The sequence below is a fragment of the Pocillopora damicornis genome, chromosome 14 (genome assembly GCF_964200805.1).
Source record: "Pocillopora damicornis chromosome 14, jaPocDami1.2, whole genome shotgun sequence".
NCBI classification, from domain to species: domain Eukaryota; kingdom Metazoa; phylum Cnidaria; class Anthozoa; order Scleractinia; family Pocilloporidae; genus Pocillopora; species Pocillopora damicornis.
Window position 1 is genome coordinate 3,484,049 of NC_142683.1, and position 23,599 is coordinate 3,507,647.

The window sequence follows — 23,599 nt, forward strand, 5'->3', positions numbered from 1 at the left end:
CGGCTCAGATAGTCCTTCTTGAGGTAAACATAACATCTTCCAGTCTTCTCAAGAATATCCCTACGGGCTTGTGCATTAGAAACGGTCTCACAGCTATTAGATGAATGAGGCTGTTTGCAATAGGTACAAGTTGACTGGCTATCTGACTTAGAGAATAGTGATGAGGCAGAGGGTGGGCCTTTCCAATGCGGTTTGTTCCTTCAGAATGGTTGGTCTGGCTGTGGATTGTAATTTTCCCTGCGCAACTCTCTTCTTTGCAGCCAATTCTTGATGCATAACTGCCAACAGGCGGTCTAATTCCCAGTCTCCTCCCTTGTTCTCTCTGCTAACGATCAAACGTACCTCTTGGGGTACCTTGTTCATCAAAACAGATGAAGCAAGCTACCATAGAATTCTGATGGTACTTCAAGAGTCTTAACACCCCGTACATGAACATCCACCAAGTCATAGAGCTGTCTCAAGCCCCTTAGGCCATGATTAGAATAAACAGGTGCCATGTTGATGAGGTCATCCATGTGTTTGTTTACAATCATCTGTTTGTTGCCAAAGTCTGGTCTTCAAAATAGCGATGGCCTCTTCATAATTTGCCTCCGTAATAGCAATACCTGCAATTGCCTCTGAGGCGGTTTTGTCCAGGAGAAAGTTGAGATAATTGAACTTGTCAACAGTCGCTAGCTTAGAGTTCTTTTGTATATATTGTTGCCTCAAATGAGTCCCAGAATGAACACCACCCAGTAATACCTCCATTGAATTTCTTCAAGACTAACTTTGGGAGTTTAATTTGAGAGCCTATATCATGCGCTTGACTTTGAGGTGAGTCATTAGAACGAATATTCACATGGCTTACCGACTGCGTTGGCTCGTTCGTCGGCTCCTTTGACATGTGAGTGCTGGCTTCTATATATGAAGAAATGGCGGCCAGCGTTTTATGTAATCCGAAAAGTACCAATTCAATCAGGATTTCATCTAGTTCGCATCCGGCTCGAAGGACCAATGTTAGAAAGTTATTTTAGGTCCACTCAAGGTTCAAATATGAACATTTTAATCTTACAACTCGGGACTGTACTTACAAACACAACAAAAGCCAAGATTCCTTTCAAAGAAGACGGAAGCGCGAGATCGCAAAGCCCATAAGGATAGGTGCGCGTACATCAGTGCGTCACGCCTAGTCACGCTTAGTCACGCTCACAAATTCTAACAGAAATCATTCTGGCCCGTGCCATCCTTAGGCGCTACCACTAAACAAAACGTAAAGAACACATGAATCTGTGCGGAAAATATTTGAGTCAAGTGCTTGAGTGCCTTCGAAAAGTATGTTGCAGTGTTTCTGTCAAAGTTCTACAAATGGAGCTGCAAAAGGTATACTTTTAATGATTTTAGAAGACTTTAAGAAATCCTCCGGCCGAATCATTAGAGTTTCAGAACACTTCCTAAGTATTGAAGCTATAACGTGCGGTGACGTTAGCATTTTTAGAAAGTTCCGTTCTCAATTAGTTTCTCATCCATAAAGATCATAAAGCCACCTTTTATCCACTCTGTAAAACATTTTGGAAAGCTCTGTTTTGGACAGAAATTTATTTAAATTTGTATGAATGAATGAATGAAAAGCCAAAGCACATATCTGATAGTAAAGTGACATTTTTAACTTGATACGTTGGACTGTTTAGGCCTTATTTAACTTATGGACTCGTTGCTTGGGGTAATACGTCTAAAAACTATCTAAACAAAGTTGTTGTTCCCCAAAAGTGAGTATTACGTCTAATCTACTTTGTTGATAGAAAAGAACATGCAATCCCCTTGTTTGAAAATGCGAAAATTCTGCCTTTTACCTTCTTATATTATGAAGCTGTATGTAAATGAATGCTCGATGTTCATAACGACAGTGCACCTTCTGATATCATGAAACCTTTTGCGAGAACTTCAAACATTCATACATGCACTACTCGCTCCTCAACGTCACAACTCTATAGCGTTTAGTACTCTAGGCTTAAAATGCAAAAAAGCCTTTTCGTGCGTTGGTGTCACAGTCTGGAATAAAAAACTCAATGAATACTAAAATTTTTCAAAGAAATCCTTCAAAAAAGAAACAAAAAGAGCTCTTCTCAATATTCTAGAAACCGAAGATTCTTATATGGAGCCTGATGAGTTAATGCTAAAATTCAAACACAGCAAAATTGAATCAAATTCAACCATTTCTTCAATATTTTTCGTACACTTAGAAACGCTGGGACTTTTTCTCCTTTACAATCAACATCTGCCATTTTCCTTTTTTCTTTTTTTGCGTATCTTTTTGCCCTTCATGTGCAGAAAATTATTTAAGTCTTCAATATTAGTCAATATATTGTGACGTATAGAGCTTCAATCAAATAGCATTACATCATTTGAAAATGATGGAGGAAGCTCTAAAAGAAACTTTTTCATTCGGGATACCCAAAAAGCAAACGCGTAACATCGCGTTATGTTGCTTCGAACAGCTAATACAGATCCTAAACATCGAAAAATTTTCAATGCAAATGTGGTCACGCTGAACTCAATCCTAATAAGCTCAAATACCCCCAGGTGCTTTAAACAAATTACGTAAGGATAAAATGACTTTTAATGACCGCGGGGGTTAAACTTCTATTCAGTGTTCTTGTGATCATAACAATGCAAAACGTGATGCCTATATCAGTTGTTTTCATTCTATATTTTTTATCAGCAAAGCCTTCGTTTTAATCTCATCTTGTTTGGAAAATTGCTGAAAATTACTGAGCAATAAAATTAGATATACTGCAAACCATTTCACGAAGAACTTTCGCGCTGTCCAAACGTGTCTATGCATGTTTTTAAATTATAACTTGCGCGGTAGCATGTAGTGTTTCGTAGTTACAGAGTAGTTTATAAGTTTGATCACAGCTTTTCTCCTGTCCCACATCGTCTAGCGTGGTAGTTCCGGGTGTAACTCTTCCAAATTGTTTACTTGAAAAATCTTCAGAGTTTTGTGTTTTCTCCGTCTCCAGATTGCGACAAGGAATGTAGCTTGTTTTATTGACTAGTTATGGAGGCCATTTTAAGTGCTTCTTCATAACATGGTGGTGGAGCGAACGGCTCCGAAAAATCATCTGTACAAACTCCAGCGTTCACAGATGAATAAACTTCATTTGAATTCTGGACAGCAGTAAAATAATTTGGCAAATCTATCGAAGAGGCCCCAACGAATGGCTGACGGCGAGGAGTATGGTAATACGGAAGTGTAGGAACCGGAGATTTTGTCAAATCTTCCGCAGGAACCGTAGATATTACAACTTGGACGTCAGAAGTTTTTGATCCTCTTTTGAGGTGTATACGTGCTAACAATACCAAAATCATCCCAAAAATCAACATCACTGTGGCAGTGGTTGCATTTCTAATAGCTGAGTTTGAGTTTTCAGTAAACAACGCAAAAATAGCGAATATAAAGAGAAGGAGGCTTGTTACGATTAAAATATAACCAAGGGCTGCAATCAGGAAACAAACACTTTCTCTGCTCCTTGACAACCTTGAGTTTTCTTGCTCCTCAGAATGATTCGTCATTTTCGAAGCCGTAGAATGCCTGAGTAAAATAAGCGATATCTTCAGGGAATAAAGAAGAGTTCTTTAAGGAGCTTGCCTCTGCGGAAGGAACTGAAACAACTGTTATCTTGTCTCGCCTTCTAGAGCTATTAATAAGTATTGTCTGTTAAATATTTACGCACGTTAATAGGCCAAAACATGCGTCGGTTAACGGAAGTGAAACTACTGGGCATTTTGTAGCAATACACCTCAAGTGCGCGTGATTCCAAATTGCACGATTCATATCCAAGTCACGTTCCGTAATTGAACACTTATTGACCTAAGTTGCATCGTCGTTTATACTGATCGGCGGCCTTTACGTTCTTCTGGAAAACAATTATTTTCAGGGAAATTTGGCTGTAATAACAGCACTCGTTGGTGATCGACTTAAGGAAACCTTTTCAATTGGAACTCTGTTTTCGCAAGAAGTTTCCAGATAATAGCTAGAAACCGAAAGAGTGACGTTTTTAAGAAGAAAGTTTAAGTATCAATACCTTTTTATTTCGCTCGCAAAGACGAAAAAATGGCTAAGAAGGCATTGTTGTGATTTGAAAGATGTTTTTAAAGTGGCTTTCAGCTGTTACTCAAATCACGTCAAAAACCATAACAAAATTCTCCGTGCATGAGGAAGTCTGAATAAGGCCCATTATTTGGAGTGGTTATTGACTGATGTGAATCTAATGTCCTTATATTTCAATGCTACGCCTCGACGAATACCAATAACCTCTTAAGCGCGATAGTCTGTAACTTTCGAGCTTTCGTCGGCCACTTCATTCCATCGATTTGGCTGAGATTTGGCATAAAGTCTTCCTTTAGGGTCCTAATCACGAAGTGAATATTAAAAAGCTCCAGTTATTTTTGCTTGGCAAAAAAACGGGAAAGTGCACTTGGTCTGCCCATACTTGCCCGCCAATATGACGGATCGAAAGTGATCTTTTGAATTCAACTCGAGTCCTATCGCAAATATTTCTCAAGCTCTCGTGCTATCCGTGAAACGATCTTCCCCTTGCTCTTAACATTAATTTACAAAAATATAGAAAATATTTGGTTTTAACAATATATGATCCCAACGTTCAAATGTCGCTTCAGGCCGCCTTGAACAGAGAAAAACTTACCCCAACTTAGTAACCGAATATCTCCGGTGTTACCTCGATCCAGAAGTTGCCATTTACTGTGAATAACGTTTATTCGTAGATGAAGAGATTTTCTAAATTAAAAATTGGGGGAATTGAAACGGTCAAGGAAAAAAAATTATCAACCCGTACCTGGTCCTAGAAGCTCTTATATCAATTCACGATCAGAAGAAAACGGTTAAAGTATATTTATCATCCAGAAAGTTTCTTAATGGTATGGAAATATCTTTCCTTTTAACATAAACGTGATGATATTCAAGCAAAATTGCTGCAATGGGATAATTTTAGGTAACTAATTGAATTTAAACAATCCACGCGCAACAGATCACCTTCTTTTAAATTTATTTACAATTAGAATATGATCTTAATTCTACCTTAGGTCACTTTTTGGGACGTAAAGCTAAATTCATTATTCAAACCCTTGTGACAACTAGTTACAACTGTTACACAGACACAACAAACCACCTACATGGCCTTAGATGAGCCCGTTGTTCCCAGAGTTTCCAAATAGGAAACTTGGAAGATCTATGGATGGATTTATTCCTTTGAACCAAGAATCAAAATTCTACCTAGAACCTTCAGTAAAAGAAAGTTAAAACTTAGGTTTACCTTTGAAAAGTTCTTTCATCGAGAAAACAATTTGACTCTTACCAAAGTAAGGTTGTATCACGTCGGCAGGCAACTGAAACGCTTAGTTTCTAAACAATGAAACTTATCCGATTTTTATTTTGAACTTAAGAACATGGATGCTGGAAACCAAGTTAACAGATGGGTCATAGTCACGCATTGAGCTCTCTATTGGTCCAGATAAAACCCAACCCATCCTTGTATGTAAAGCTGTTGGACCACTTTCTCCTCTTCTTACTTCCCCTGTTACGTTTGCCAGTATTGATCTGATCCAATTAGTATGTCCCCTTCTGCTGCCTCTGCTCCTTTTGAGTAATCGGCAAGGTGAATTCCATTGAGGTGCTTGTACATGTTCCTCGCCAGGGCTACTGACTGACCAGTAAATGGCTCACAGATAAGTGGTACAGAATAGGCTGACAACTTCATATCTGTTCCATCAGGTAGTTCAACACCAAAGTAAACAGCATCACAAGTCTGCACCTTCTCGTCTTGTGACCCAAAGATTTTGATTAACATTGTCTCTTGACATTCAGCGGGTAAACTTAGCTCATCCTTCAAACGGTTTGTGATGTACGATCTCGGACTCACACTGTCAAGAATTATTCTAGCCTCCACACCTTCCTTTTTAGATCCCTACTGATAAATAATGGCTTGAGATGTCTGTAGAAGGATTGGTGTGGCAGAACTAATCAACATGGTTACTTGGGAGTGATCGGGCTTTGGCTGATCTTCTGGGTTTACATTCTCCCTTTGCTCAGGTTTCGCACATTGTTCCCTTGTTCTAGTTTTCATCAGGTTGCTCTCACAGATGCCGACATAATGACCGCTACCACATGTGAAACATTTTACATTAGCTTTGCATTCTCGGCTCAGATAGTCCTTCTTGAGGTAAACATAACATCTTCCAGTCTTCTCAAGAATATCCTTACGGGCTTGTGCATTAGAAACGGTCTCACAGCTATTAGATGAGTGAGGCCGTTTGCAATAGGTACAAGTTGACTGGCTATCTGACTTAGAGAATAGTGATGAGGCAGAGGGTGGGCCTTTCCAATGCGGTTTGTTCCTTCAGAATGGTTGGTCTGGCGGTGGATTGTAATTTCCCTGCGCAACTCTCTTCTTTGCAGCCAATTCTTGATGCATAACTGCCAACAGGCGGTCTAATTCCCAGTCTCCTCCCTTGTCCTCTCTGCTAACGATCAAACTTACCTCCTGTGGTACCTTGTTCTTTAAAACAGATGAAGCAAGCTACCATAGGATTCTGATGGTACTTCAAGAGTCTTAACACCCCGTACATGAACATCCACCAAGTCATAGAGCTGTCTCAAGCCCCTTAGGCCATGATTAGAATAAACAGGTGCCATGTTGATGAGGTCATCCATGTGTTTGTTTACAATCATCTGTTTGTTGCCAAAGTCTGGTCTTCAAAATAGCGATGGCCTCTTCATAATTTGCCTCCGTAATAGCAATACCTGCAATTGCCTCTGAAGCGGTCTTGTCCAGGAGATAGTTGAGATAATTGAACTTGTCAACAGTCGCTAGCTTAGAGTTCTTATGTATATATTGCTGCCTCAAATGAGTCCCAGAATGAACACCACCCAGTAATATCTCCATTGAATTTCTTCAAGACTAACTTTGGGAGTTTAATTTGAGAGCCTACATCATGCGCTTGACTTTGAGGTGAGTCATTAGAACGAATATTCACATGGCTTACCGACTGCGTTGGCTCGTTCGTCGGCTCCTTTGACATGTGAGTGCTGGCTTCTATATATGGAGAAATGGCGGCCAGCGTTTTATGTAATCCGAAAAGTACCAATTCAAACAGGATTTCATCTAGTTCGCATCCGGCTCGAAGGACCAATGTTAGAAAGTTATTTTAGATCCACTCAAGGTTCAAATATGAACATTTTAATCTTACAACTCGGGACTGTGATTACAAACACAACAAAAGCCAAGATTCCTTTCAAAGAAGACGGAAGCGCGAGGTCCCACAGCCCACAAGGCTAGGCGCGCGTACATCAGTGCGTTACGCCTAGTTACGCTTAGTCACGCTCACAAATTCTAACAGAAATCATTCTGGCCCGTGCCATCCTTAGGCGCTACTACTAAACAAAACGTAAAGAGCACATGAATCTGTGCGGAAAATATTTGAGTCAAGTGCTTGAGTGCCTTCGAAAAGTATGTTGCAGTGTTTCTGTCAAAGACTTTAAGAAAATGCTCCGGCCGAATCATTAGAGTTTCAGAACACTTCCGAAGTATTGAAGCTAAGCGGTGACGTTAGCATTTTTAGAAAGTTCTGTTCTCAATTAGTTTCTCATTCATAAAGATCATAAAGCCACCTTTTATCCACTCTGTAAAATAATTTATTTAATTATCTAAGTCGTCTCTCTTGTGACGTACAGAGCTTCAATCAAATAGCATTACATCATTTGAAAATGATGGAGGAAGCTCTAAAAGAAACTTTTTCTTACGGGATACCCAAAAAACAAAGGCGCAACATCGTGTTATGTTACTTCGAACAGCTAATACAGATCCTAAACATCGAAAATATTTCAATGCAAATGTGGTTACGCTGAACTCAATCCTAATACGCTCAAATACCCCCAGGTGCTTTAAACACATTACATAAGGATAAAATGACTTTTAATGACCTCGGGGGTTAAACTTCTATTCAGTGTTCTTGTGATCATAACAATGCAAAACGTTGTGCCTATAGCAGTTGTTTTCACTCTATATTTTTTATCAGCAAAGCTTTCGTTTTAACTCTTATCTTGTTTGGAAAATTGCTGAAGATTACTGAGCAATAAAAATTAGATATACCGCAAACCATTTCACGAAGAACTTTCGCGCTGTCCAAACGTGTCTATGCATGTCCTTAAATTATAACTCGCGCGGTAGCATGTGGTGTTTCGTAGTTACAGAATAGTTTATAAGTTTGATGACAGCTTTTTTCCTGTCTCACATCGTCTAGCGTGGTAGTTCCGGGTGTAACTCTTCCAAATTGTTTACTTGAAAAATCTTCAGAGTTTTGTGTTTTCTCCGTCTCCAGATTGCGACAAGGAATGTAGCTTGTTTTCTTGACTGGTTATGGAGGCCATTTTAAGTGCTTCTTCGTAACATGGTAGTGGAGCGAACGGCTCCGAAAAATCATCTGTACAAACTCCAGCGTTCACAGATGAATAAACTTCATTTGAATCCTGGACAGCAGTAAAATAATCCGGCAAATCTAACGAAGAGGCCCCAACGAATGGCTGACGGCGAGGAGTATGGTAATACGAAAGTGTAGGGACCGGAGATTTTGTCAAATCTTCCGCAGGAATCGTAGATATTACAACTTGGACGGCAGAAGTTTTTGATCCTCTTTTGAGGTGTATATGTACTAACAATACCAAAATCATTCCAAAAATCAACATCACTGTGGCAGTGGTTGCACTTCTAATGGCTAAGTTTGAGTTTTCAGTAAACAACACAAAAATAGCGAATGTGAAGAGAACGAGGCTTGTTACGATTAAAATATATCCAAGGGCTGCAACCAGGAAACAAACAATTTCCCTGCTCCTTGACAACCTTGAGTTCTCTTGCTCCTCAGAATGATTCGTCATTTTCGAAGCCGTAGAATGCCTGAGTAAAATAAGCGATATCTTCAGGGCGTCAAGAAGAGTTCTTTGAAGAGCTTGCCTCTGTGGAAGGAAGTGAAACAACTGTTATCTTGTTTCGCCTTCTAGAGCTATTAATAAGTATTGTCTGTTAAATTTTTACGCACGTTAATAGGCCAAAACATGCGTCGGTTAACGGAAGTGAAACTACTGGGCATTTTGTAGCAATACACCTCAGGTGCGCGTGATTCCAAATTGCACGATTCATATCCAAGTCACGTTCCGTAATTGAATACTTATTGACCTAAGTTGTATCGTCGTTTATACTGATCGGCGGCCTTTACGTTCTTCTGGAAAAACAATTATTTTCAGGGAAATTTGGCTGTAATAAACGCACTCGTTGGTGATCGACTTAAGGAAACCTTTTCAATTGGAACTCTGTTTTTGCAAGAAGTTTCTAGATAATAGCTAGAAACCGAAAGAGTGACGTTTTTTAAGAAGGAAGTTTAAGTATCAATACCTTTTTATTTCGCTCACAAAGACGAAAAAACGGCTAAGAAGGCATTGTTGTGATTTGAAAGATGTTTTTAAAGTGGCTTTCAGCTGTTACTCAAATCACGTCAAAAATCATAACAAAATCCTCCGTGCGTGAGGAAGTCTGAATAAGGCCGATTATTTGGAGTTGTTATTGACTGATGTGAATCTAATCTCCTTATTTTTTATGCTACGCCTCGGTGAATAACCACGTGCTTTTCACGATAGGACTAATTCACGATAAAAAAAAGATCAGAAAACAGATGGAGCGTAGAAGTGGAAGGGGGGGGGGGGGCATTTTCTTTACAGAATTTCGAGTAGGGCTGTGTCGCCAAAAGCCTTAAACCCTAATTCTCTCTAAAACAAAATTATTTCATTTTGTTATCTTGAGTAATCTGGGAATGAATTAAAGATTACTTAGCTCACGAGTTGTGAATTTGTTAAAAGACGGACATTTTGAAATCGATTTACACATCGATGTCTGAAGCGAATCACACAAATGTCTGGGACTGTCGAAAAAAATTGAAAAAATATCGCTCCGTTTCTACGGGTGAAGTTCCGTGCGCTTTCCGAAGATTTTTCAACCCCAAGCCCCCGCGTAACTCGCTCCAGTTCTCACCGTTTTCAAAATGGCCGTCACAAGAACAAACTCACGACGTGCGAAGTAAGAATCTTTTTTTCGAGTAAAAAAAATAAATAAATAAATAATCAGGTTTGAGAGCTTACCTTTTCCAGATTAAAGTATAATGTCTTCCTTTCGGTAGCTCGATATTAACGTGGCTGATCTCTACCAGTGTTGTCACTCCAATACAAAGCAGAAAACGGCGGCACCCCAGTAAATGGATGCAACGAAGGAGTCTGGTGATTTGCATTCAGGGCAAGGTAACAGAAATATAACAAACACAGCGGTGGTAGTCGCTGTGAAACAGAAAATTACCAAACCAACCGTAGCTGTTAACAGGAACTTTCCGTGACACGTTGAAAACACTGACGCATCTTGACTTCTTCCTGTCATAATCGTTCGGTAGGTTGAAATAAGCCGGTACTGACCTCGAATGAAAATATTCTGCTTTCAGAAGGTCAGTGAATGATAAACTGATTTGCTTGTAATGGGATACAGCTCATCTACTATTGAGGACTTCTTTTACTATTGTACTTCCGACCCCATGAAGAGGTTCACGTGTAGGTCGAATGGAAACACATCAATCTTTTTGTTGGCGCCCTAAAACCCATGGCCAAGGGAACTGATCATTATTTGTCGCCAAGTGGGGTGGGGGTGGGGGGGTGTCGGATTTTGGTTGTGTTGCTATATAGCTAATATATAATTATAAATTTTGAAATAACAAAAGAAGACAAGAGTATATTTTTACGTGAATGGAGTCGACCGTCACACTGTAATATTTGTACTTTTTGTCTGCATGACAATATCAAAAATATAATGAGAGGGACATTTGTTTTTTTTGTTGAGAAGGTGTAATTAAATTTGACGAGCCTCTGACAGTTGGAATTACAATCATAGAATGAGAATGGAATTTACACAAACAGTGGGCCTGGAAATGGCATTTGGGAAACATTTTGGCCTGAGACTGGGACTTACATCCCTACCCCTCCCCCATAAAGGCTGCAAAGCGGTGAGGTAAAGATCCACCGCTGACCACTGATACTGAGGTAAATAGCTGTTTTCGTACATGCTTAAACAGCAAGAAAATATAGCACAAAGAGATGATTTTAACTCATTTATTCCAGCAAAGATTACAACACTTTCTGGCGCAAAACCCGAGCGAGCTTATCAGAGGTGAATATCAAAGGATGTTGGGAGTTTGAATAGCTAATCAGAGTGCACTATCAACGTCAGAGTGATTGACGAAGGACTAACGCTCGAAACGCCAGCCTTTTAACTCTTTACGGTGGCCAATTTACGTTATCAACTCAGTTGATAACACTAAATTGCCCTATTATATTCTCCCACCGACGCAGCACCACAGTTTCTTTAGAAACTTATCCCCTTTATTCATTTATCTTATAGTAGTGTTCCTCGATCATCGCAAACTTTCGGGTTCTCAGAGGTATATTCCTGACTAATTTGCGGTTATTCAACCTATTGATGAAAACTTTTCATTTCATTTGTGGACGTTATGAGCTGGACAAGATATTGCACCGAACAACACTACCTTCTTAAGTTAACGCGGTTGAAATAACCAGCGGTTATCGCATTAAGCTTTTGGTAAAAACTGAACGAATATAGACCAGGACACAGGGGACGCGTTCAAACCTCAGGCGGACGCGTTCAAACCTCAATAGGACGCGTTTGTTACAGCTCCGAAGTAGAGTGTCTACAATAATACTTAGAAATGGCTGTGCCATTTTTCTCTTTCTCAAAAACACTTTATGAATATCGACACAAGTATCTTTGAGAAGAGGTGGTATTTGAAAGCAGATTCTCGTTAATGAATTGAAAAATTTCCATTTGGCTAAGAAAAGATGCTCGATCTTTCAGAAGACACAAAAACTTAGCGAGAGCTTGTGCTGAGAGCTAGGAATGTCTAATATTGAATTGAACAACAGATCACCTTCTTTTAAATTTATTTACAATTAGAATACGATCTTAATTCCACCTATGGTGACTTTTCGGGACGTACAGCTAAATTGACTGTTCAAACCGTCGTGACAACGAGTTACAGTTGTTACACAGACAAAAACCACCTACACCTACGCCTTAGATGAACCCTTTGTTCTGAGAATTTCGAAATAGGAAACTTGGAAGATCCGTGGACGAACTTATTCCTTTGTGCCAAAAATCAAAATTCTACCCAAAACTTTCATAAAAGAAAGTTAAGACTTAGGTTTACCTTTGAAAAGTTCTTTCATTAAGAAAGCAATTTGATTCTTACAAAAGTAAGGTTGAATCACATCAGCAGGTAATTGAAACGCTTAGTTTCTAAAAATAAAACTTATTTATTTTTATTTTTAACTTAAGACAATCGACCAATCGCCGAAGTTAAGGATGATGGGAGAAAAACATTGAAAGGTTCAAACTGCAGCGCTTTGTCGGAGCAAAATCATGATATAATAACATGTCATCTTACAGCTTACCGAGCGTCACGCAATCGCTTTTCCGCGATCAGCCTTCACGATTATTTGCACAATTGTGGAAAATTCCTGGCCCATTTCTTGATGAAAATCTATCGTAATATAATTTCAAGCCTTCAACATAGTCTTCTTACTTTGCGCGCGAGTTGGTTGGTGTGATGTCTGTACAGATTTTACCAATGTAATAAAAGTAGATGACGTGAATAATAGTGATGGTAAAGCAAGCTTAAAACGGCAACAATCGCCAGAAACTACAACGGATACACAGGGTATGAGTAAGTTTTATTGATTTTTCGAGAAAAATCTTCATATTTCGAAATATTTATCGTTGTAAATTGACCATATTTCGTTCCCTATACTATTCCTTATAACGTGTTCAAATTTTCAACGGTTCCTAGAATAACTTACTCTGAGTCACACAACGCGTGACGCGTTCGTGAATTAATCGTTGGCTTTTTCTCGAAACGTGACCTTGGGTCGCCTGTGACAAGACAATTGTGTAAACAATACTTAACATAATAACACTATACACAAAAAACACGGGATGTTGGATCATGTATTTATTAAAAAAGAATATCCATACAACTGCACGCACGATCAACCGTTCTTTCGAAAGTGACTACTTTGCTTGATCAAAAAAAGTTTTATTTACGATTGTCACTCATGTTTAATGCACACACGAGTTAATGATTCACGCCTTGTAGCCTTGTTTGTGTCTGGAGAAGACAAAAGATTGCACATGTATTTGCGTAACCTTGCAGGTCATCACTTTCATTCGCTGCAAAGGAAACAGTTCAGGCTGTTTTTGTTCCAATCTCGTTCCGTTCGAGAAACTTTACACAAAAGCCCTTTATTTTTTGTGTCTTCAGCTTCAGTAATGGGATCCGGTGCGGTTTGTGATTGTTTCCTTGTTTCCGCGTAAATTGTTCGGATCTACGTGCACCTGCGGAAATAAGTCGACTGACGATCACGTTTCGTTGTATCAACCGAGTTAATGATTGTATTAAGTGGACATCGTAAGGAAATTCTAATGCTGACGTTAACCGAGTTAATGATTGTATTCAGTGGACATCGTAAAGAAATTCTAAAGCTGACTTTTCGAACGTTAGCCCTTCGTCGGGATTTTTTCACATTACCAGTTCAGTTGTTAAATTCCAAATTATCTTGTAGTACACGCGCTGACGCAGCGCCACACTTTCTTGGAAATTGACGTCACGACTTCGACATTGACTTCCTCTCATTCAAGACTCGTACGACATCAGTCTTTTCAGGAGTTCCCTCGACGAACGATTTCTCCTTTCGACTACGACAATTTCTAGAAATTATTTCTCATTAGGAAAATAATGAGAACGCACTACGAAGAAGAAAATTCCACCATATCATCAAAGTGCACCGGACACCTTGTTAGTGTATTCGGCATTGGGGTGTCATCGCTTTTTTGCCTTTCTGGCATTTCTCTGAGTGCAGTTTTGGTCACATTTGTGATTTTGACTGAAGCATGCTCTAGCTGTCGATCCTTTCTCACCGATGGCTCGAATTCAGTCTGGATTTTTGCAATTACTGCAACGGCACTGTTAATAGTTGGCGGCTGTATAATTGTGGCATTAGTGTTCCGCGGGCGGAGACTGAAGACTCGACACATTCCATTTTCCAGAGAAGCTGTAATCTCAGAGAATCTTGCGGATGATCTGGAAAATTCTTCCATTCCTATCCTAGCTTATAATCATGTGCCTCACCAGATTTGGAGCGGTTTGCCAGACTACTTCACTGCTGTTCAAAATATTACCGCAGTTTGTTCATCTTCAGACACAGCCGCAATCCAGACGGACAGTTTCCCCGAAACTCCTCCACCTTCTTACGAGCAAGCGCTTGAAATGATGAACAGGCATTAAGGTGACTGCGTAAAAGGCAGATCGCATCCATAGAGCGTACCGCAAAAGACTACCAGACTCTGAAACTGATAACATCATATCAAGACGAACCGTAGTTATCCATTTCGCGCTTCAAGACTTGCAAAATGAAAGACTCCTAGCGCACATAGGTACACTACTCAAATTAAACCCTAGAAATATTTGTATTGGTAATAACATGATTTTGAGAGAGCAATTTGGTGTTAATAAGCACAAGTCAATTTTTCAAAGACAACGCAATTGGACGAGCCCATAGGGCAAGTACACTTTGTAGTCTCTACAAGTGCTTAATTTCGGCTAATCAAATGCGCGTAATTTTTTCATGCACATTATTAAGTTAATTAACTAAATAAGCTCTTGGACTGCGTCTACTCGAAGAAATAAGCCTTTCCAGCGGTTCTACCATCGGTGATGGTTACATTTTTAAATTTATCTCTCTCACTGGATTCAAGGAACTGGAACATATTATAGAAAATTTCACTGGCTGACAAGTGAATTCTACGTTAAATTTCATGCGAAAAACCGATATCGCACAAATCGCGAAGCGATGAGTGCGATATCGGTTTTTCAAGTAAAATTTAATGCGGAATTCACTCGTCAGCCAGTAAATTTTTCTTGAATCGCGTAATTGAATAAAAATAAGAAAAAAAGAAAACAGTAATAAAATTGTTTGTTTTTATCCTGAGTGCTTCTCAGAAAGCCGTTTCAAAGTCAACTGTTAGAACTGTCATTGCGTTAGCGAATAGGCCGAGCAAGGTCAGTCGTACACGACGTCGACAACTTTATTTGGACCTTATGCTTGCTTTTGTTTTCAAACGAGCTTCACACTATCTTAAAGGACAATAGTGGTATTTCACTGAATTCACAAGCCGTTTATCTTTAACAACTTTTTTCAAATTTCCAAATCATTTGCCTGAGAAGGAAAATAATTTACACTTTTTACCTCTTTGGTGGAAAAACGGAAAGACATGAAGTGTCCAAGTGAAAACAATGAAAGTTTAACATCGTGATTAAAGGTATTTATTTCTTCTTCTGGATATATGACAATCAACCCTGGCACTTCTTTCGTTGTCGCTTTTTCGTCTTGTTTGGTTAAACTTTCGCTTGCCATTTCCTGGGTCGTGTTCACAGGATTTTCTCGCTTTGATACGGAACTTGAGCACAAACGTTGTTGAGTCGCGGAAGGCAGCCGGAAGCTGGAAAGTTTGGTTTGAAATGCTAAGAAAAAGACCTTCCAGCTTATCCACTGGCGTTAAAGCGAGCCAGAATTAATTCATTTAATCTTCCTGTGGCTATTCGTGTCTCAAAAAGGTCACTGCTTCAAGTTAATGGTAGGTTCGAGTGGATGACTTCGAAATATAGTCAGCTGTTTCCGAAAGGATTCATTTTGCTGGTACTTGCGCGCGCATCGCTGACATAGCTGCACGAACGAATTGTATCGAACACTGAAATGATTTTAAACCATTGTTTCGCGTCCCTATGCGACGTGTACAACTGCATTTAGGCCATAGTAACGTTAAATGTAAATCCGCGAATCTGCGAGGTTTTCTGTTGCTATCGTTTAGTGTAACTAGAAGAACTTACATTCAACGGAAAGGTTTATTATCCTTCGGTTATTAACAACTTGTAGCATTACATCGTGTAGCAAAAAGTGAGTTTGTCTTTTTTAACCTTGGGTTCAAACTACTTTGAAAATTTCCAAAGTCAGACGTCTTGTTACATTTTTTAGTATCTCAGGATGAAATCTCTACTGCAGCCAAACTCGTGATCACACTTTGCACTGTATTTGGCTTTTCACTTTGTTCCGCAGAGGGTATGTCTTCTTCGTGAAAACAAGCTCTTGTTTGGTAGTTCGAAAAATGAGCCCTCAGCCATAATTCTACTTTTTCCGAGGATCGGAGGGTGGTGGACAAATCTCGTTCGATGTAAGGTGCAAGCCACCCTTGATGATATCTTTTTCCGGCTTGATCGATGAATGGCTTTGAGGCCTCATTGATATCTGCGTTTGGCCATAGTTCGACTTTTTCCGAAGATCTTAGAAGCATGGGGATGTCGTGTCCAATTTTATATTCTTGCAGTAGCTGACAATTTTCAGGTTCTTCGGTCGAGAGTTTTCCGTTTCCGTTGATTCCCGTAGCATCTTCGTAAATAGCCGAGCCCTGAGGGTCACTCATATTCTGCGGCGATTTTCAGTTGGCAAGTAATTTTTCATTTCATCAACGAGACTATACTTCGAGCACTTTTAAATGGAAATACAGCATAGAGTTACCGAGCCAGTTTTTGTGGTGCTTCGTCACAATAATCAAACAAAGATCGTTACATGCGTGAGCATTGCAAGTGTCGTAATAATCATTCGTGACTACATGACAGCGAAGTAAGAACATAACGACTAAACACGACGTAATTCCTTGGATCTTGCTGTGTGGTCTTAAGATTGAGGGGACGTATTTCGTAAGATAGTACGGCATTTAAACGGAAGTCTTATTCAGAGGCAATTAACTCAGTCCAAAATTGTCACTCGGCACTGATGGAATACTTTGGCCCGGCGTGTCGGTGGCTAGTGTTGGATATTTATTAAACCGTGAGGCTCCACATCGGTGAAAAGTTGTTAAATATTGCAAAATTTATCTGATAGCTTCGTTCCTAACGTGTTTACTGCTCTTCTGATAACATACCCTAATCTTTAATGTTTTTATTTAAATAATTATTTGCCTACGGCGAAGGAAGTCGGGACTGAAAGAGTTATGCTTCATAACATTTTAATCAATCACACACCATGGTTTCTCACAAGGACAAAGGTCAAACAACCTTGCACGGCTTTAAAACGATTTTTACAACATAATACTGCTTTGTGATATTATGGTCTGGCTCACTGTAGAGTCTGTCGCTAAGTGAGAGCATCGGAGCACAGAACCCGATAGACTGACGTTCAATTTCTTAACCCTTTAACTCCCAGATCAATTTCTTAATTCTCCTTGCTGTCAACCATACAATTCTTATAATGATAGATCAGAGAATTAGTATTGGATCAACTAATTATCCCCAAATTAATATTTTTCTTTATTCTCATCGCTTATCTGGTTGATATTGTATTGATCTTGTAAGGAGAAATTCTGTCTTGGTCACCCGTGGAAGTTAAAGAGTTAAGAGAACTCAGCTTTTTTTGTCCTACGTTCGTGACGAGACGAACAAAATACATGTTTCTTAAAGATTCTTTCGGTCAGCCGGGAAATGTCTTTGCAACTCTTTGAGTACTAGTTGATTTACTCATGACACGCCTCAAACTCAATGCAACTATCAACATCGCGTGATTTCTGGCGTTTGGTCTTTTTTCGATTCTTTTCAGCATTTTTTTTTTGGTTTTGCCGATCAACAGCTTTGTTTCATTCGTGGAATAGTTCAAATTTGAAATGGAACCGGAAATGTGCGAGAGAAACACGCCGTTTTATCTAAAAGAGCGCAAACTTACGCTAATACTCCATCATATCAAAGCATAAACATGTTGTAAGTGCCCCTAAGGCACGGGTTTATCCCTTGTTTTGATTTAGTAATCGTTTAATTAATAATCTGTAAAAGTCACACCAGGTGCCTCGTCACGCGTTCCGTAAGTGGTATCGCATTTCCAAACAGAACGGATCTATTGTGAAATTCAATAATTTGATCGATTTCGCAAGCACACGTGGTTTAATAGAAAGAAATTGTCTGTCGTTTTTATCGAAGGAAGAAAAGGTCTTTTTGTGTCAACTCTCGCCAGATCCGGCAACAATGTAAGTTTAATTTACCTCGAGTGCTTCTATAGCTAATTTCTTGTCCCTAATTTTGTGAATCAATTATTTTTAGCTTCACGGTCAAATACGACATTTAATAAAGGAGGCGTTCCATGAAAGAAATTGGGGCGATAATTGTTGTGTCGATCAGTGAGATTCGTACGGTCCAGCTAGCGGCGATCAAGCGTCGCTATAGTGAAGATTGGAGGAATTCAAGATATTAGCGGGAGTTTGTCGACTGCATACAATAGCCATGGCGCAGGCAAATCCTACGATGGAAGAAGTCACGAGCGAACAGAACGAAGACCATCAAGTCGGCGTTGAAACGACTGAAAGGGACAGAAGAGAAAGAATCCCTACCGAAAAGGGCGAGTCACTTCGCCTGGAAAGGCTTGTTGAGGAGCGAAAGGCCGCAGGAGTCGCTCTGAGGAGGCAGATAACGAAGGTAAACTCTTTACTCGAATCGATAAAAGAATTAGACGCAAGAGTCCTAGAGCAAGAGCGTGACAGTCTAGACTTGTGTAGGGATAGGATGAATGACGCTCATCACAATTATTACAAGGAATTGCATGACACTAAGGAAGCAGATGAAGCGTACGAGTGGTTTGATATTCGGGATCGCGAACATTTCCAATGTCGCATTAGAATTAACGAAGCCTTGCTTAGTGTAGAAAGACAAACAAGCGATAAAATGTCTCTGGTTTCGTCAAAATTATCCAAGCGTTCTTCCTCCTCTTCAGTAAGATCTAGAAGAGCAAAGGCAGCGGCCAAGGCAGCGTGTCTTCAAGTAGAAATGGACTTTCTAGAAAGGGAAGCAGAGTATAAGAAGCTAGTAATGCAAAAGGAGTTAGCTAAGGCAAAGGCTGAGGAAGAAACCATGCGCAAAATCGAAGAAGAAGAAAGGCAGGAGGATTTCCCCCAGATCCCGAAGCATGAAACACCAATTCTAGACGTCAAACCCAAGCTATCGCCCAAAGAGGAACCTAGTGAAACGAAACCTTTGCAAGATAACGGGATCTTAAACCCAAAGGCTCCGCCCTTTGAACCCCCAAATGGCCCAGTTGTACGCCAAGGCACGCAAGCTGGTGAATCACCATCACGTGAATCAAAGCCGGAGATTTCCGACAGAACAGACGAGTTAACCTCGGTGGTGAAGCTTGTCGCCGAACAACAAAGAATGAGTCTGCTCCCAGCACAGCAGCCCCCGGTTTTCTCTGGAAACCACTTCGATTACGCAGCATTCATCAGTGCCTTCGAAAGTTTAATAGAGTGTCGAGTGAGCAATCCAAAGCAGAGGCTCTATTATTTAAACCAGTTCACATCTGGGAACGCTAAGGAATCAATTCAAGGCTTCATTAACCTCGACTCTCCAGATTCCTATGATAAGGCTAGAAAGGTATTAAAGGAAAGATTCGGCCATCCTTATCGCGTTGCACAGGCCTACAAGGATAAGCTGAATGCTTGGCCTCCTATGAAAGAAGGGGACGGCGCGCGTTTGCAACAGTTTGCTGATTTCCTGGTGCTTTGCGAACAGGCCATGAATACGTTAAAGTACATGGAAGGCCTTAACTCCGAGGACACTCTTAGAAGGATAACTGCAAAGCTGCCAAGTAACATGGGAGTGAAATGGTGCCGTTTTGCCAATAAGATGTTAAAATCAGAAGAAAGACTTTCTACGTTTCATGACGTTGTCAAATTTGTAACACAAGAAGCAGCCTCGGCAACCGACCCAGTATTCTCACCTGAAGCCCTCAAGGAAGCAAGGAAAGATGAGTTCACTAGCAGTAGCAGCAGTGACAACAACACCAACAGGAACACAACCTGGCGAAACAATGGAAGAAAAGGCAAGAGTACAAGTAGCTTCTTGACAAGTGCCACACCTCACGATGATCAACCGCCACCAGGTTCTTCATGTCCATTCTGCAACAGTCAGCATCACGATCTGGAGAAGTGCTCAAGTTTCAAGAAGAAGACTGTTAAAGAAAGAAGAGCATTTATCCAAGAAGCTAGAATATGTTTCGGTTGTCTCTGCTACGGCCACATGTCAAGAAGATGTCGAAACCGGAAGGTGTGTAAGACATGTAGTATGCCCCACCCGACCATCCTTCATGATGAAAGCAAAATTTCTCCCAAGCAAGGTAGTGAAGACCAAGCAAGAGTAGTTCAGGCAGCTGAAGCAACTAGCAGCTGTACAAGTACCTGTAATGCTACTGGAGTCACCGATGCCATCACAAACTCTATGATTGTTCCGGTTCGAATGTACCACCAAGACAACCTCGAAAGACAAGTTGTAATTTATGCGCTGCTCGACCCAGCTAGTAACGGAACTTTCGTTAAGGAAAGCATACTCGAAGAACTGCAAGTTAATGGAGTCGAGACTCAATTGAAGCTAAACACAATGCATGGTTCAGAAGTAGTTCCTACTCGTAGTGTGAGCGGTCTTATCGTGGAAAGAATGGATAGAGCGGTCTACATCAAGCTTCCCAAGACGTACTCAAGGAACGAAATACCATCGAGAAGAAACGAGATCCCAAGGCCAGAGTCGGCAGCAAAATGGCCACACCTAAGTCATTTAGCCAACAAGATTTACCCGTACCAAAACGATCTGCAAGTGGGACTTTTGATCGGCTCAAACTGTCCAAACGCCATAAAGCCGAAGCAGGTCATTCCTGGTAGAAGCAGCGATCCTTATGCCATCCGTACCCTCCTTGGTTGGGGCATCATTGGTCCAGTGACAGGAAGTACAACCACAGAAGATTCGGATGTCTTATGTCACAGAGTTGCAGTGAAGGAGATCGGTAGCGAAGAATTACCTTCCCATAGTTTTGTTGTTGAGACACACGTAAAAGAGATCATCTCTCCAGAAGCAGTTAAGAGAATGTTCGAGCGAGATTTCAATGAAGGGAAGCACGCGGCTCAACAAACCCTTTCCATGGATGATCGAAGATTCATGGCAAAGGTTAAAGAAGGAATTACCCATCGTTCAGATGGACACTATGAACTGCCATTGCCACTACGAAATGAATCGTTAGCCCTGCCGAATAACGAGAAGCTTGCAGTCCATCGCCTCCAGCAGTTGAAACTGAGATTTCGAAGAGATGAGAAATACAAAGAAGACTACACGGCATTTATGAATGACATGATTAAGAAGGGATATGCTGAGAAGATACCAAAGGACGAAGTTAGGAAAGATGGAAAGACATGGTACCTTCCTCACCATGGTGTCTTCCACCCTCAGAAGCCGGACAAGATCCGCGTAGTCTTCGATTGCTCCGCGGAGTACAAAGGGGAGGCTCTTAACAAGCATCTTCTCCAAGGCCCAGATCTTACCAACAAGCTTGTTGGAGTGCTATCGAGGTTCAGAAGGGAGCCAGTTGCCTTCATGGCAGATATAGAAGCAATGTTTCTGCAGGTCCACGTCACTGAACATTGTAGAGATCTGTTACGCTTCTTGTGGTGGGAGGATGGCGACGTAAACAAGGAGCCCACGATATACCGGATGACCGTTCATCTCTTTGGAGCTGGTTCGTCTCCTGGTTGTTGTAACTTTGCGCTAAAGAAGACCGCTGATGACCATGAGCAAGAGTTTGGCCTCGAACCAGCCGAGTTCCTGAGGAAAGATTTCTACGTTGACGACGGTCTGAAATCTGTACCTTCTACAAGTCAAGCAAAGGAGCTCATACGCAAGACTAAAGAGATGTGTCGGCGCGGAGGATTTAACCTGCATAAATTTACAAGCAACAAAAGAGAAGTTATCGCGTCCATACCAGTGGAAGATCGTGCGAAAGGCATAAAGGAGCTGAATCTCGAGAAGGATGAACTGCCTATGGAAAGAGCGCTTGGTGTGAGTTGGTGTATTGAGTCAGACGCTTTCAAGTTCCGGATCGTGATGCAAGATCGCCCTTTAACGCGAAGAGGAATTCTGTCCACTGTTAGCAGTGTGTACGATCCGTTGGGGTTTCTGGCACCTCTAATCTTGACAGGAAAAGGCCTTCTGCAAGATCTGTGCAGAGGTAAAGTGGAATGGGACGACCCTATCCCCGAGAACATAAGATCACGTTGGCTGAAATGGAGGGATGAGTTACACCACTTAGAAGATCTCTCCGTTCGAAGATGCTTTAAACCAGAAGGTTTCGGAACGGTGATATCAACACAGCTTCATCACTTCTCAGACGCAAGCACGACTGGGTATGGCCAGTGTTCATGCGTTCGCTTGGTAGACGACAAAGGCCAGATCCACTGTTCCCTGATTATGGGCAAAGCAAGAGTAGCTCCTTTAAAGATGGTCACCATACCACGTCTGGAACTCACAGCAGCTGTGGTGTCAGTGAGGGTCAGCGAGATGCTCCGCGAAGCGTTGCAGTCTATGGATCAAGGCAAGACCAGCACTGAGATGTTGAAAGAGAATTGTGATTGGATAACCTTTAAGATGAATTTCCCATCAGCCAGCCATGCAGGAGGAGTATGGGAGCGCCAAATCAGGACCATTCGCAGTGTACTATCAGCCCTCCTGGAGAAGAGTGCAAGTTGCCTGGACGGAGAGTCCTTTCACACGCTGATTTGTGAAACCGAAGCGATCGTGAACAGCCGTCCCCTGACAGTGGATAATCTAAGCGATCCAGGGTCACTATCTCCACTGACGCCAAATCATATCCTCACAATGAAAGCAAAGCTAGTTCTACCTCCGCCTAGCGTGTTTCAAAGAGAAGACCTGTACTCAAGGAAACGTTGGCGACGAGTCCAGCATTTATCATGCGAATTCTGGGACCGTTGGAGGAAGGAATTTCTTCATAGCTTACAAGAGAGGTCCAAGTGGACGAGACCACGCCGTAACATGCAAGTTGGCGACGTAGTTATCGTTAAAGACGACAACAAGGCGAGGAATCGGTGGAGCCTTGCTCGTGTGATAGAAACGTACCCCAATAAGGCCGATGGACTGGTGCGTAGTGTCAAGGTAGCGATTGGAGACCCTGATATCTCCAGCACTGGAAAGAGAGTGCACCCCCCATCAGTTTTGGAAAGACCCATTCAAAAGCTTGTTCTGCTGCTGCCAAGAGAGGAAAGACTGGGATTCCCGCATGGGGAGCCATTCAACGAACACATTCAAAAGGAGGACTAGACACGGACATGTCAGTGAACTCTGAACTTGTTACTTTAATCGTGTTTCGTTTTGTTTGAAATACGGTGATTTCAAGGGGAGCCATGTAAGTGCCCCTAAGGCACGGGTTTATCCCTTGTTTTGATTTAGTAATCGTTTAATTAATAATCTGTAAAAGTCACACCAGGTGCCTCGTCACGCGTTCCGTAAGTGGTATCGCATTTCCAAACAGAACGGATCTATTGTGAAATTCAATAATTTGATCGATTTCGCAAGC

The 23,599-nt window shown here is 41.0% G+C and overlaps 2 protein-coding genes across 2 annotated transcripts; one reads left to right on the top strand and one right to left on the bottom strand.

Annotated features, from left to right (window-relative positions):
* Positions 1-7,219: 7,219 nt before the first annotated feature.
* LOC149034030 (uncharacterized) lies at positions 7,220-9,340 on the bottom strand. The gene is made up of 2 exons (XM_089193336.1): positions 9,091-9,340; positions 7,220-9,007 (listed from the first exon to the last, which is right to left on the bottom strand). Exons 1-2 carry the CDS (start codon positions 9,139-9,141, stop codon positions 8,348-8,350), a joined length of 711 nt encoding a protein of 236 aa, XP_089049462.1. The 5' UTR covers positions 9,142-9,340; the 3' UTR covers positions 7,220-8,347.
* Positions 9,341-18,106: 8,766 nt separating this feature from the next.
* Positions 18,107-23,478, top strand: LOC149034031 (uncharacterized). Its single transcript, XM_089193337.1, has 2 exons — positions 18,107-18,224; positions 18,298-23,478. Exon 2 carries the CDS (start codon positions 18,478-18,480, stop codon positions 23,341-23,343), a length of 4,866 nt encoding a protein of 1,621 aa, XP_089049463.1. The 5' UTR covers positions 18,107-18,224; positions 18,298-18,477; the 3' UTR covers positions 23,344-23,478.
* Positions 23,479-23,599: the final 121 nt, after the last annotated feature.

What these genes read in the sequence shown, in the direction of transcription:
- LOC149034030 (XM_089193336.1), bottom strand. Translation starts at nt 9,141, where the DNA reads ATGCCCAGTAGTTTCACTTCCGTTAACCGACGCATGTTTTGGCCTATT. An exon ending in GCATGTTTTGGCCTATTAAC is followed by an intron (nt 9,008 to 9,090) that starts GTGCGTAAAAAT and finishes TTCCTTCCACAG; the next exon opens with AGGCAAGCTCTTCAAAGAAC.
- LOC149034031 (XM_089193337.1), top strand. Translation starts at nt 18,478, where the DNA reads ATGGCGCAGGCAAATCCTACGATGGAAGAAGTCACGAGCGAACAGAAC.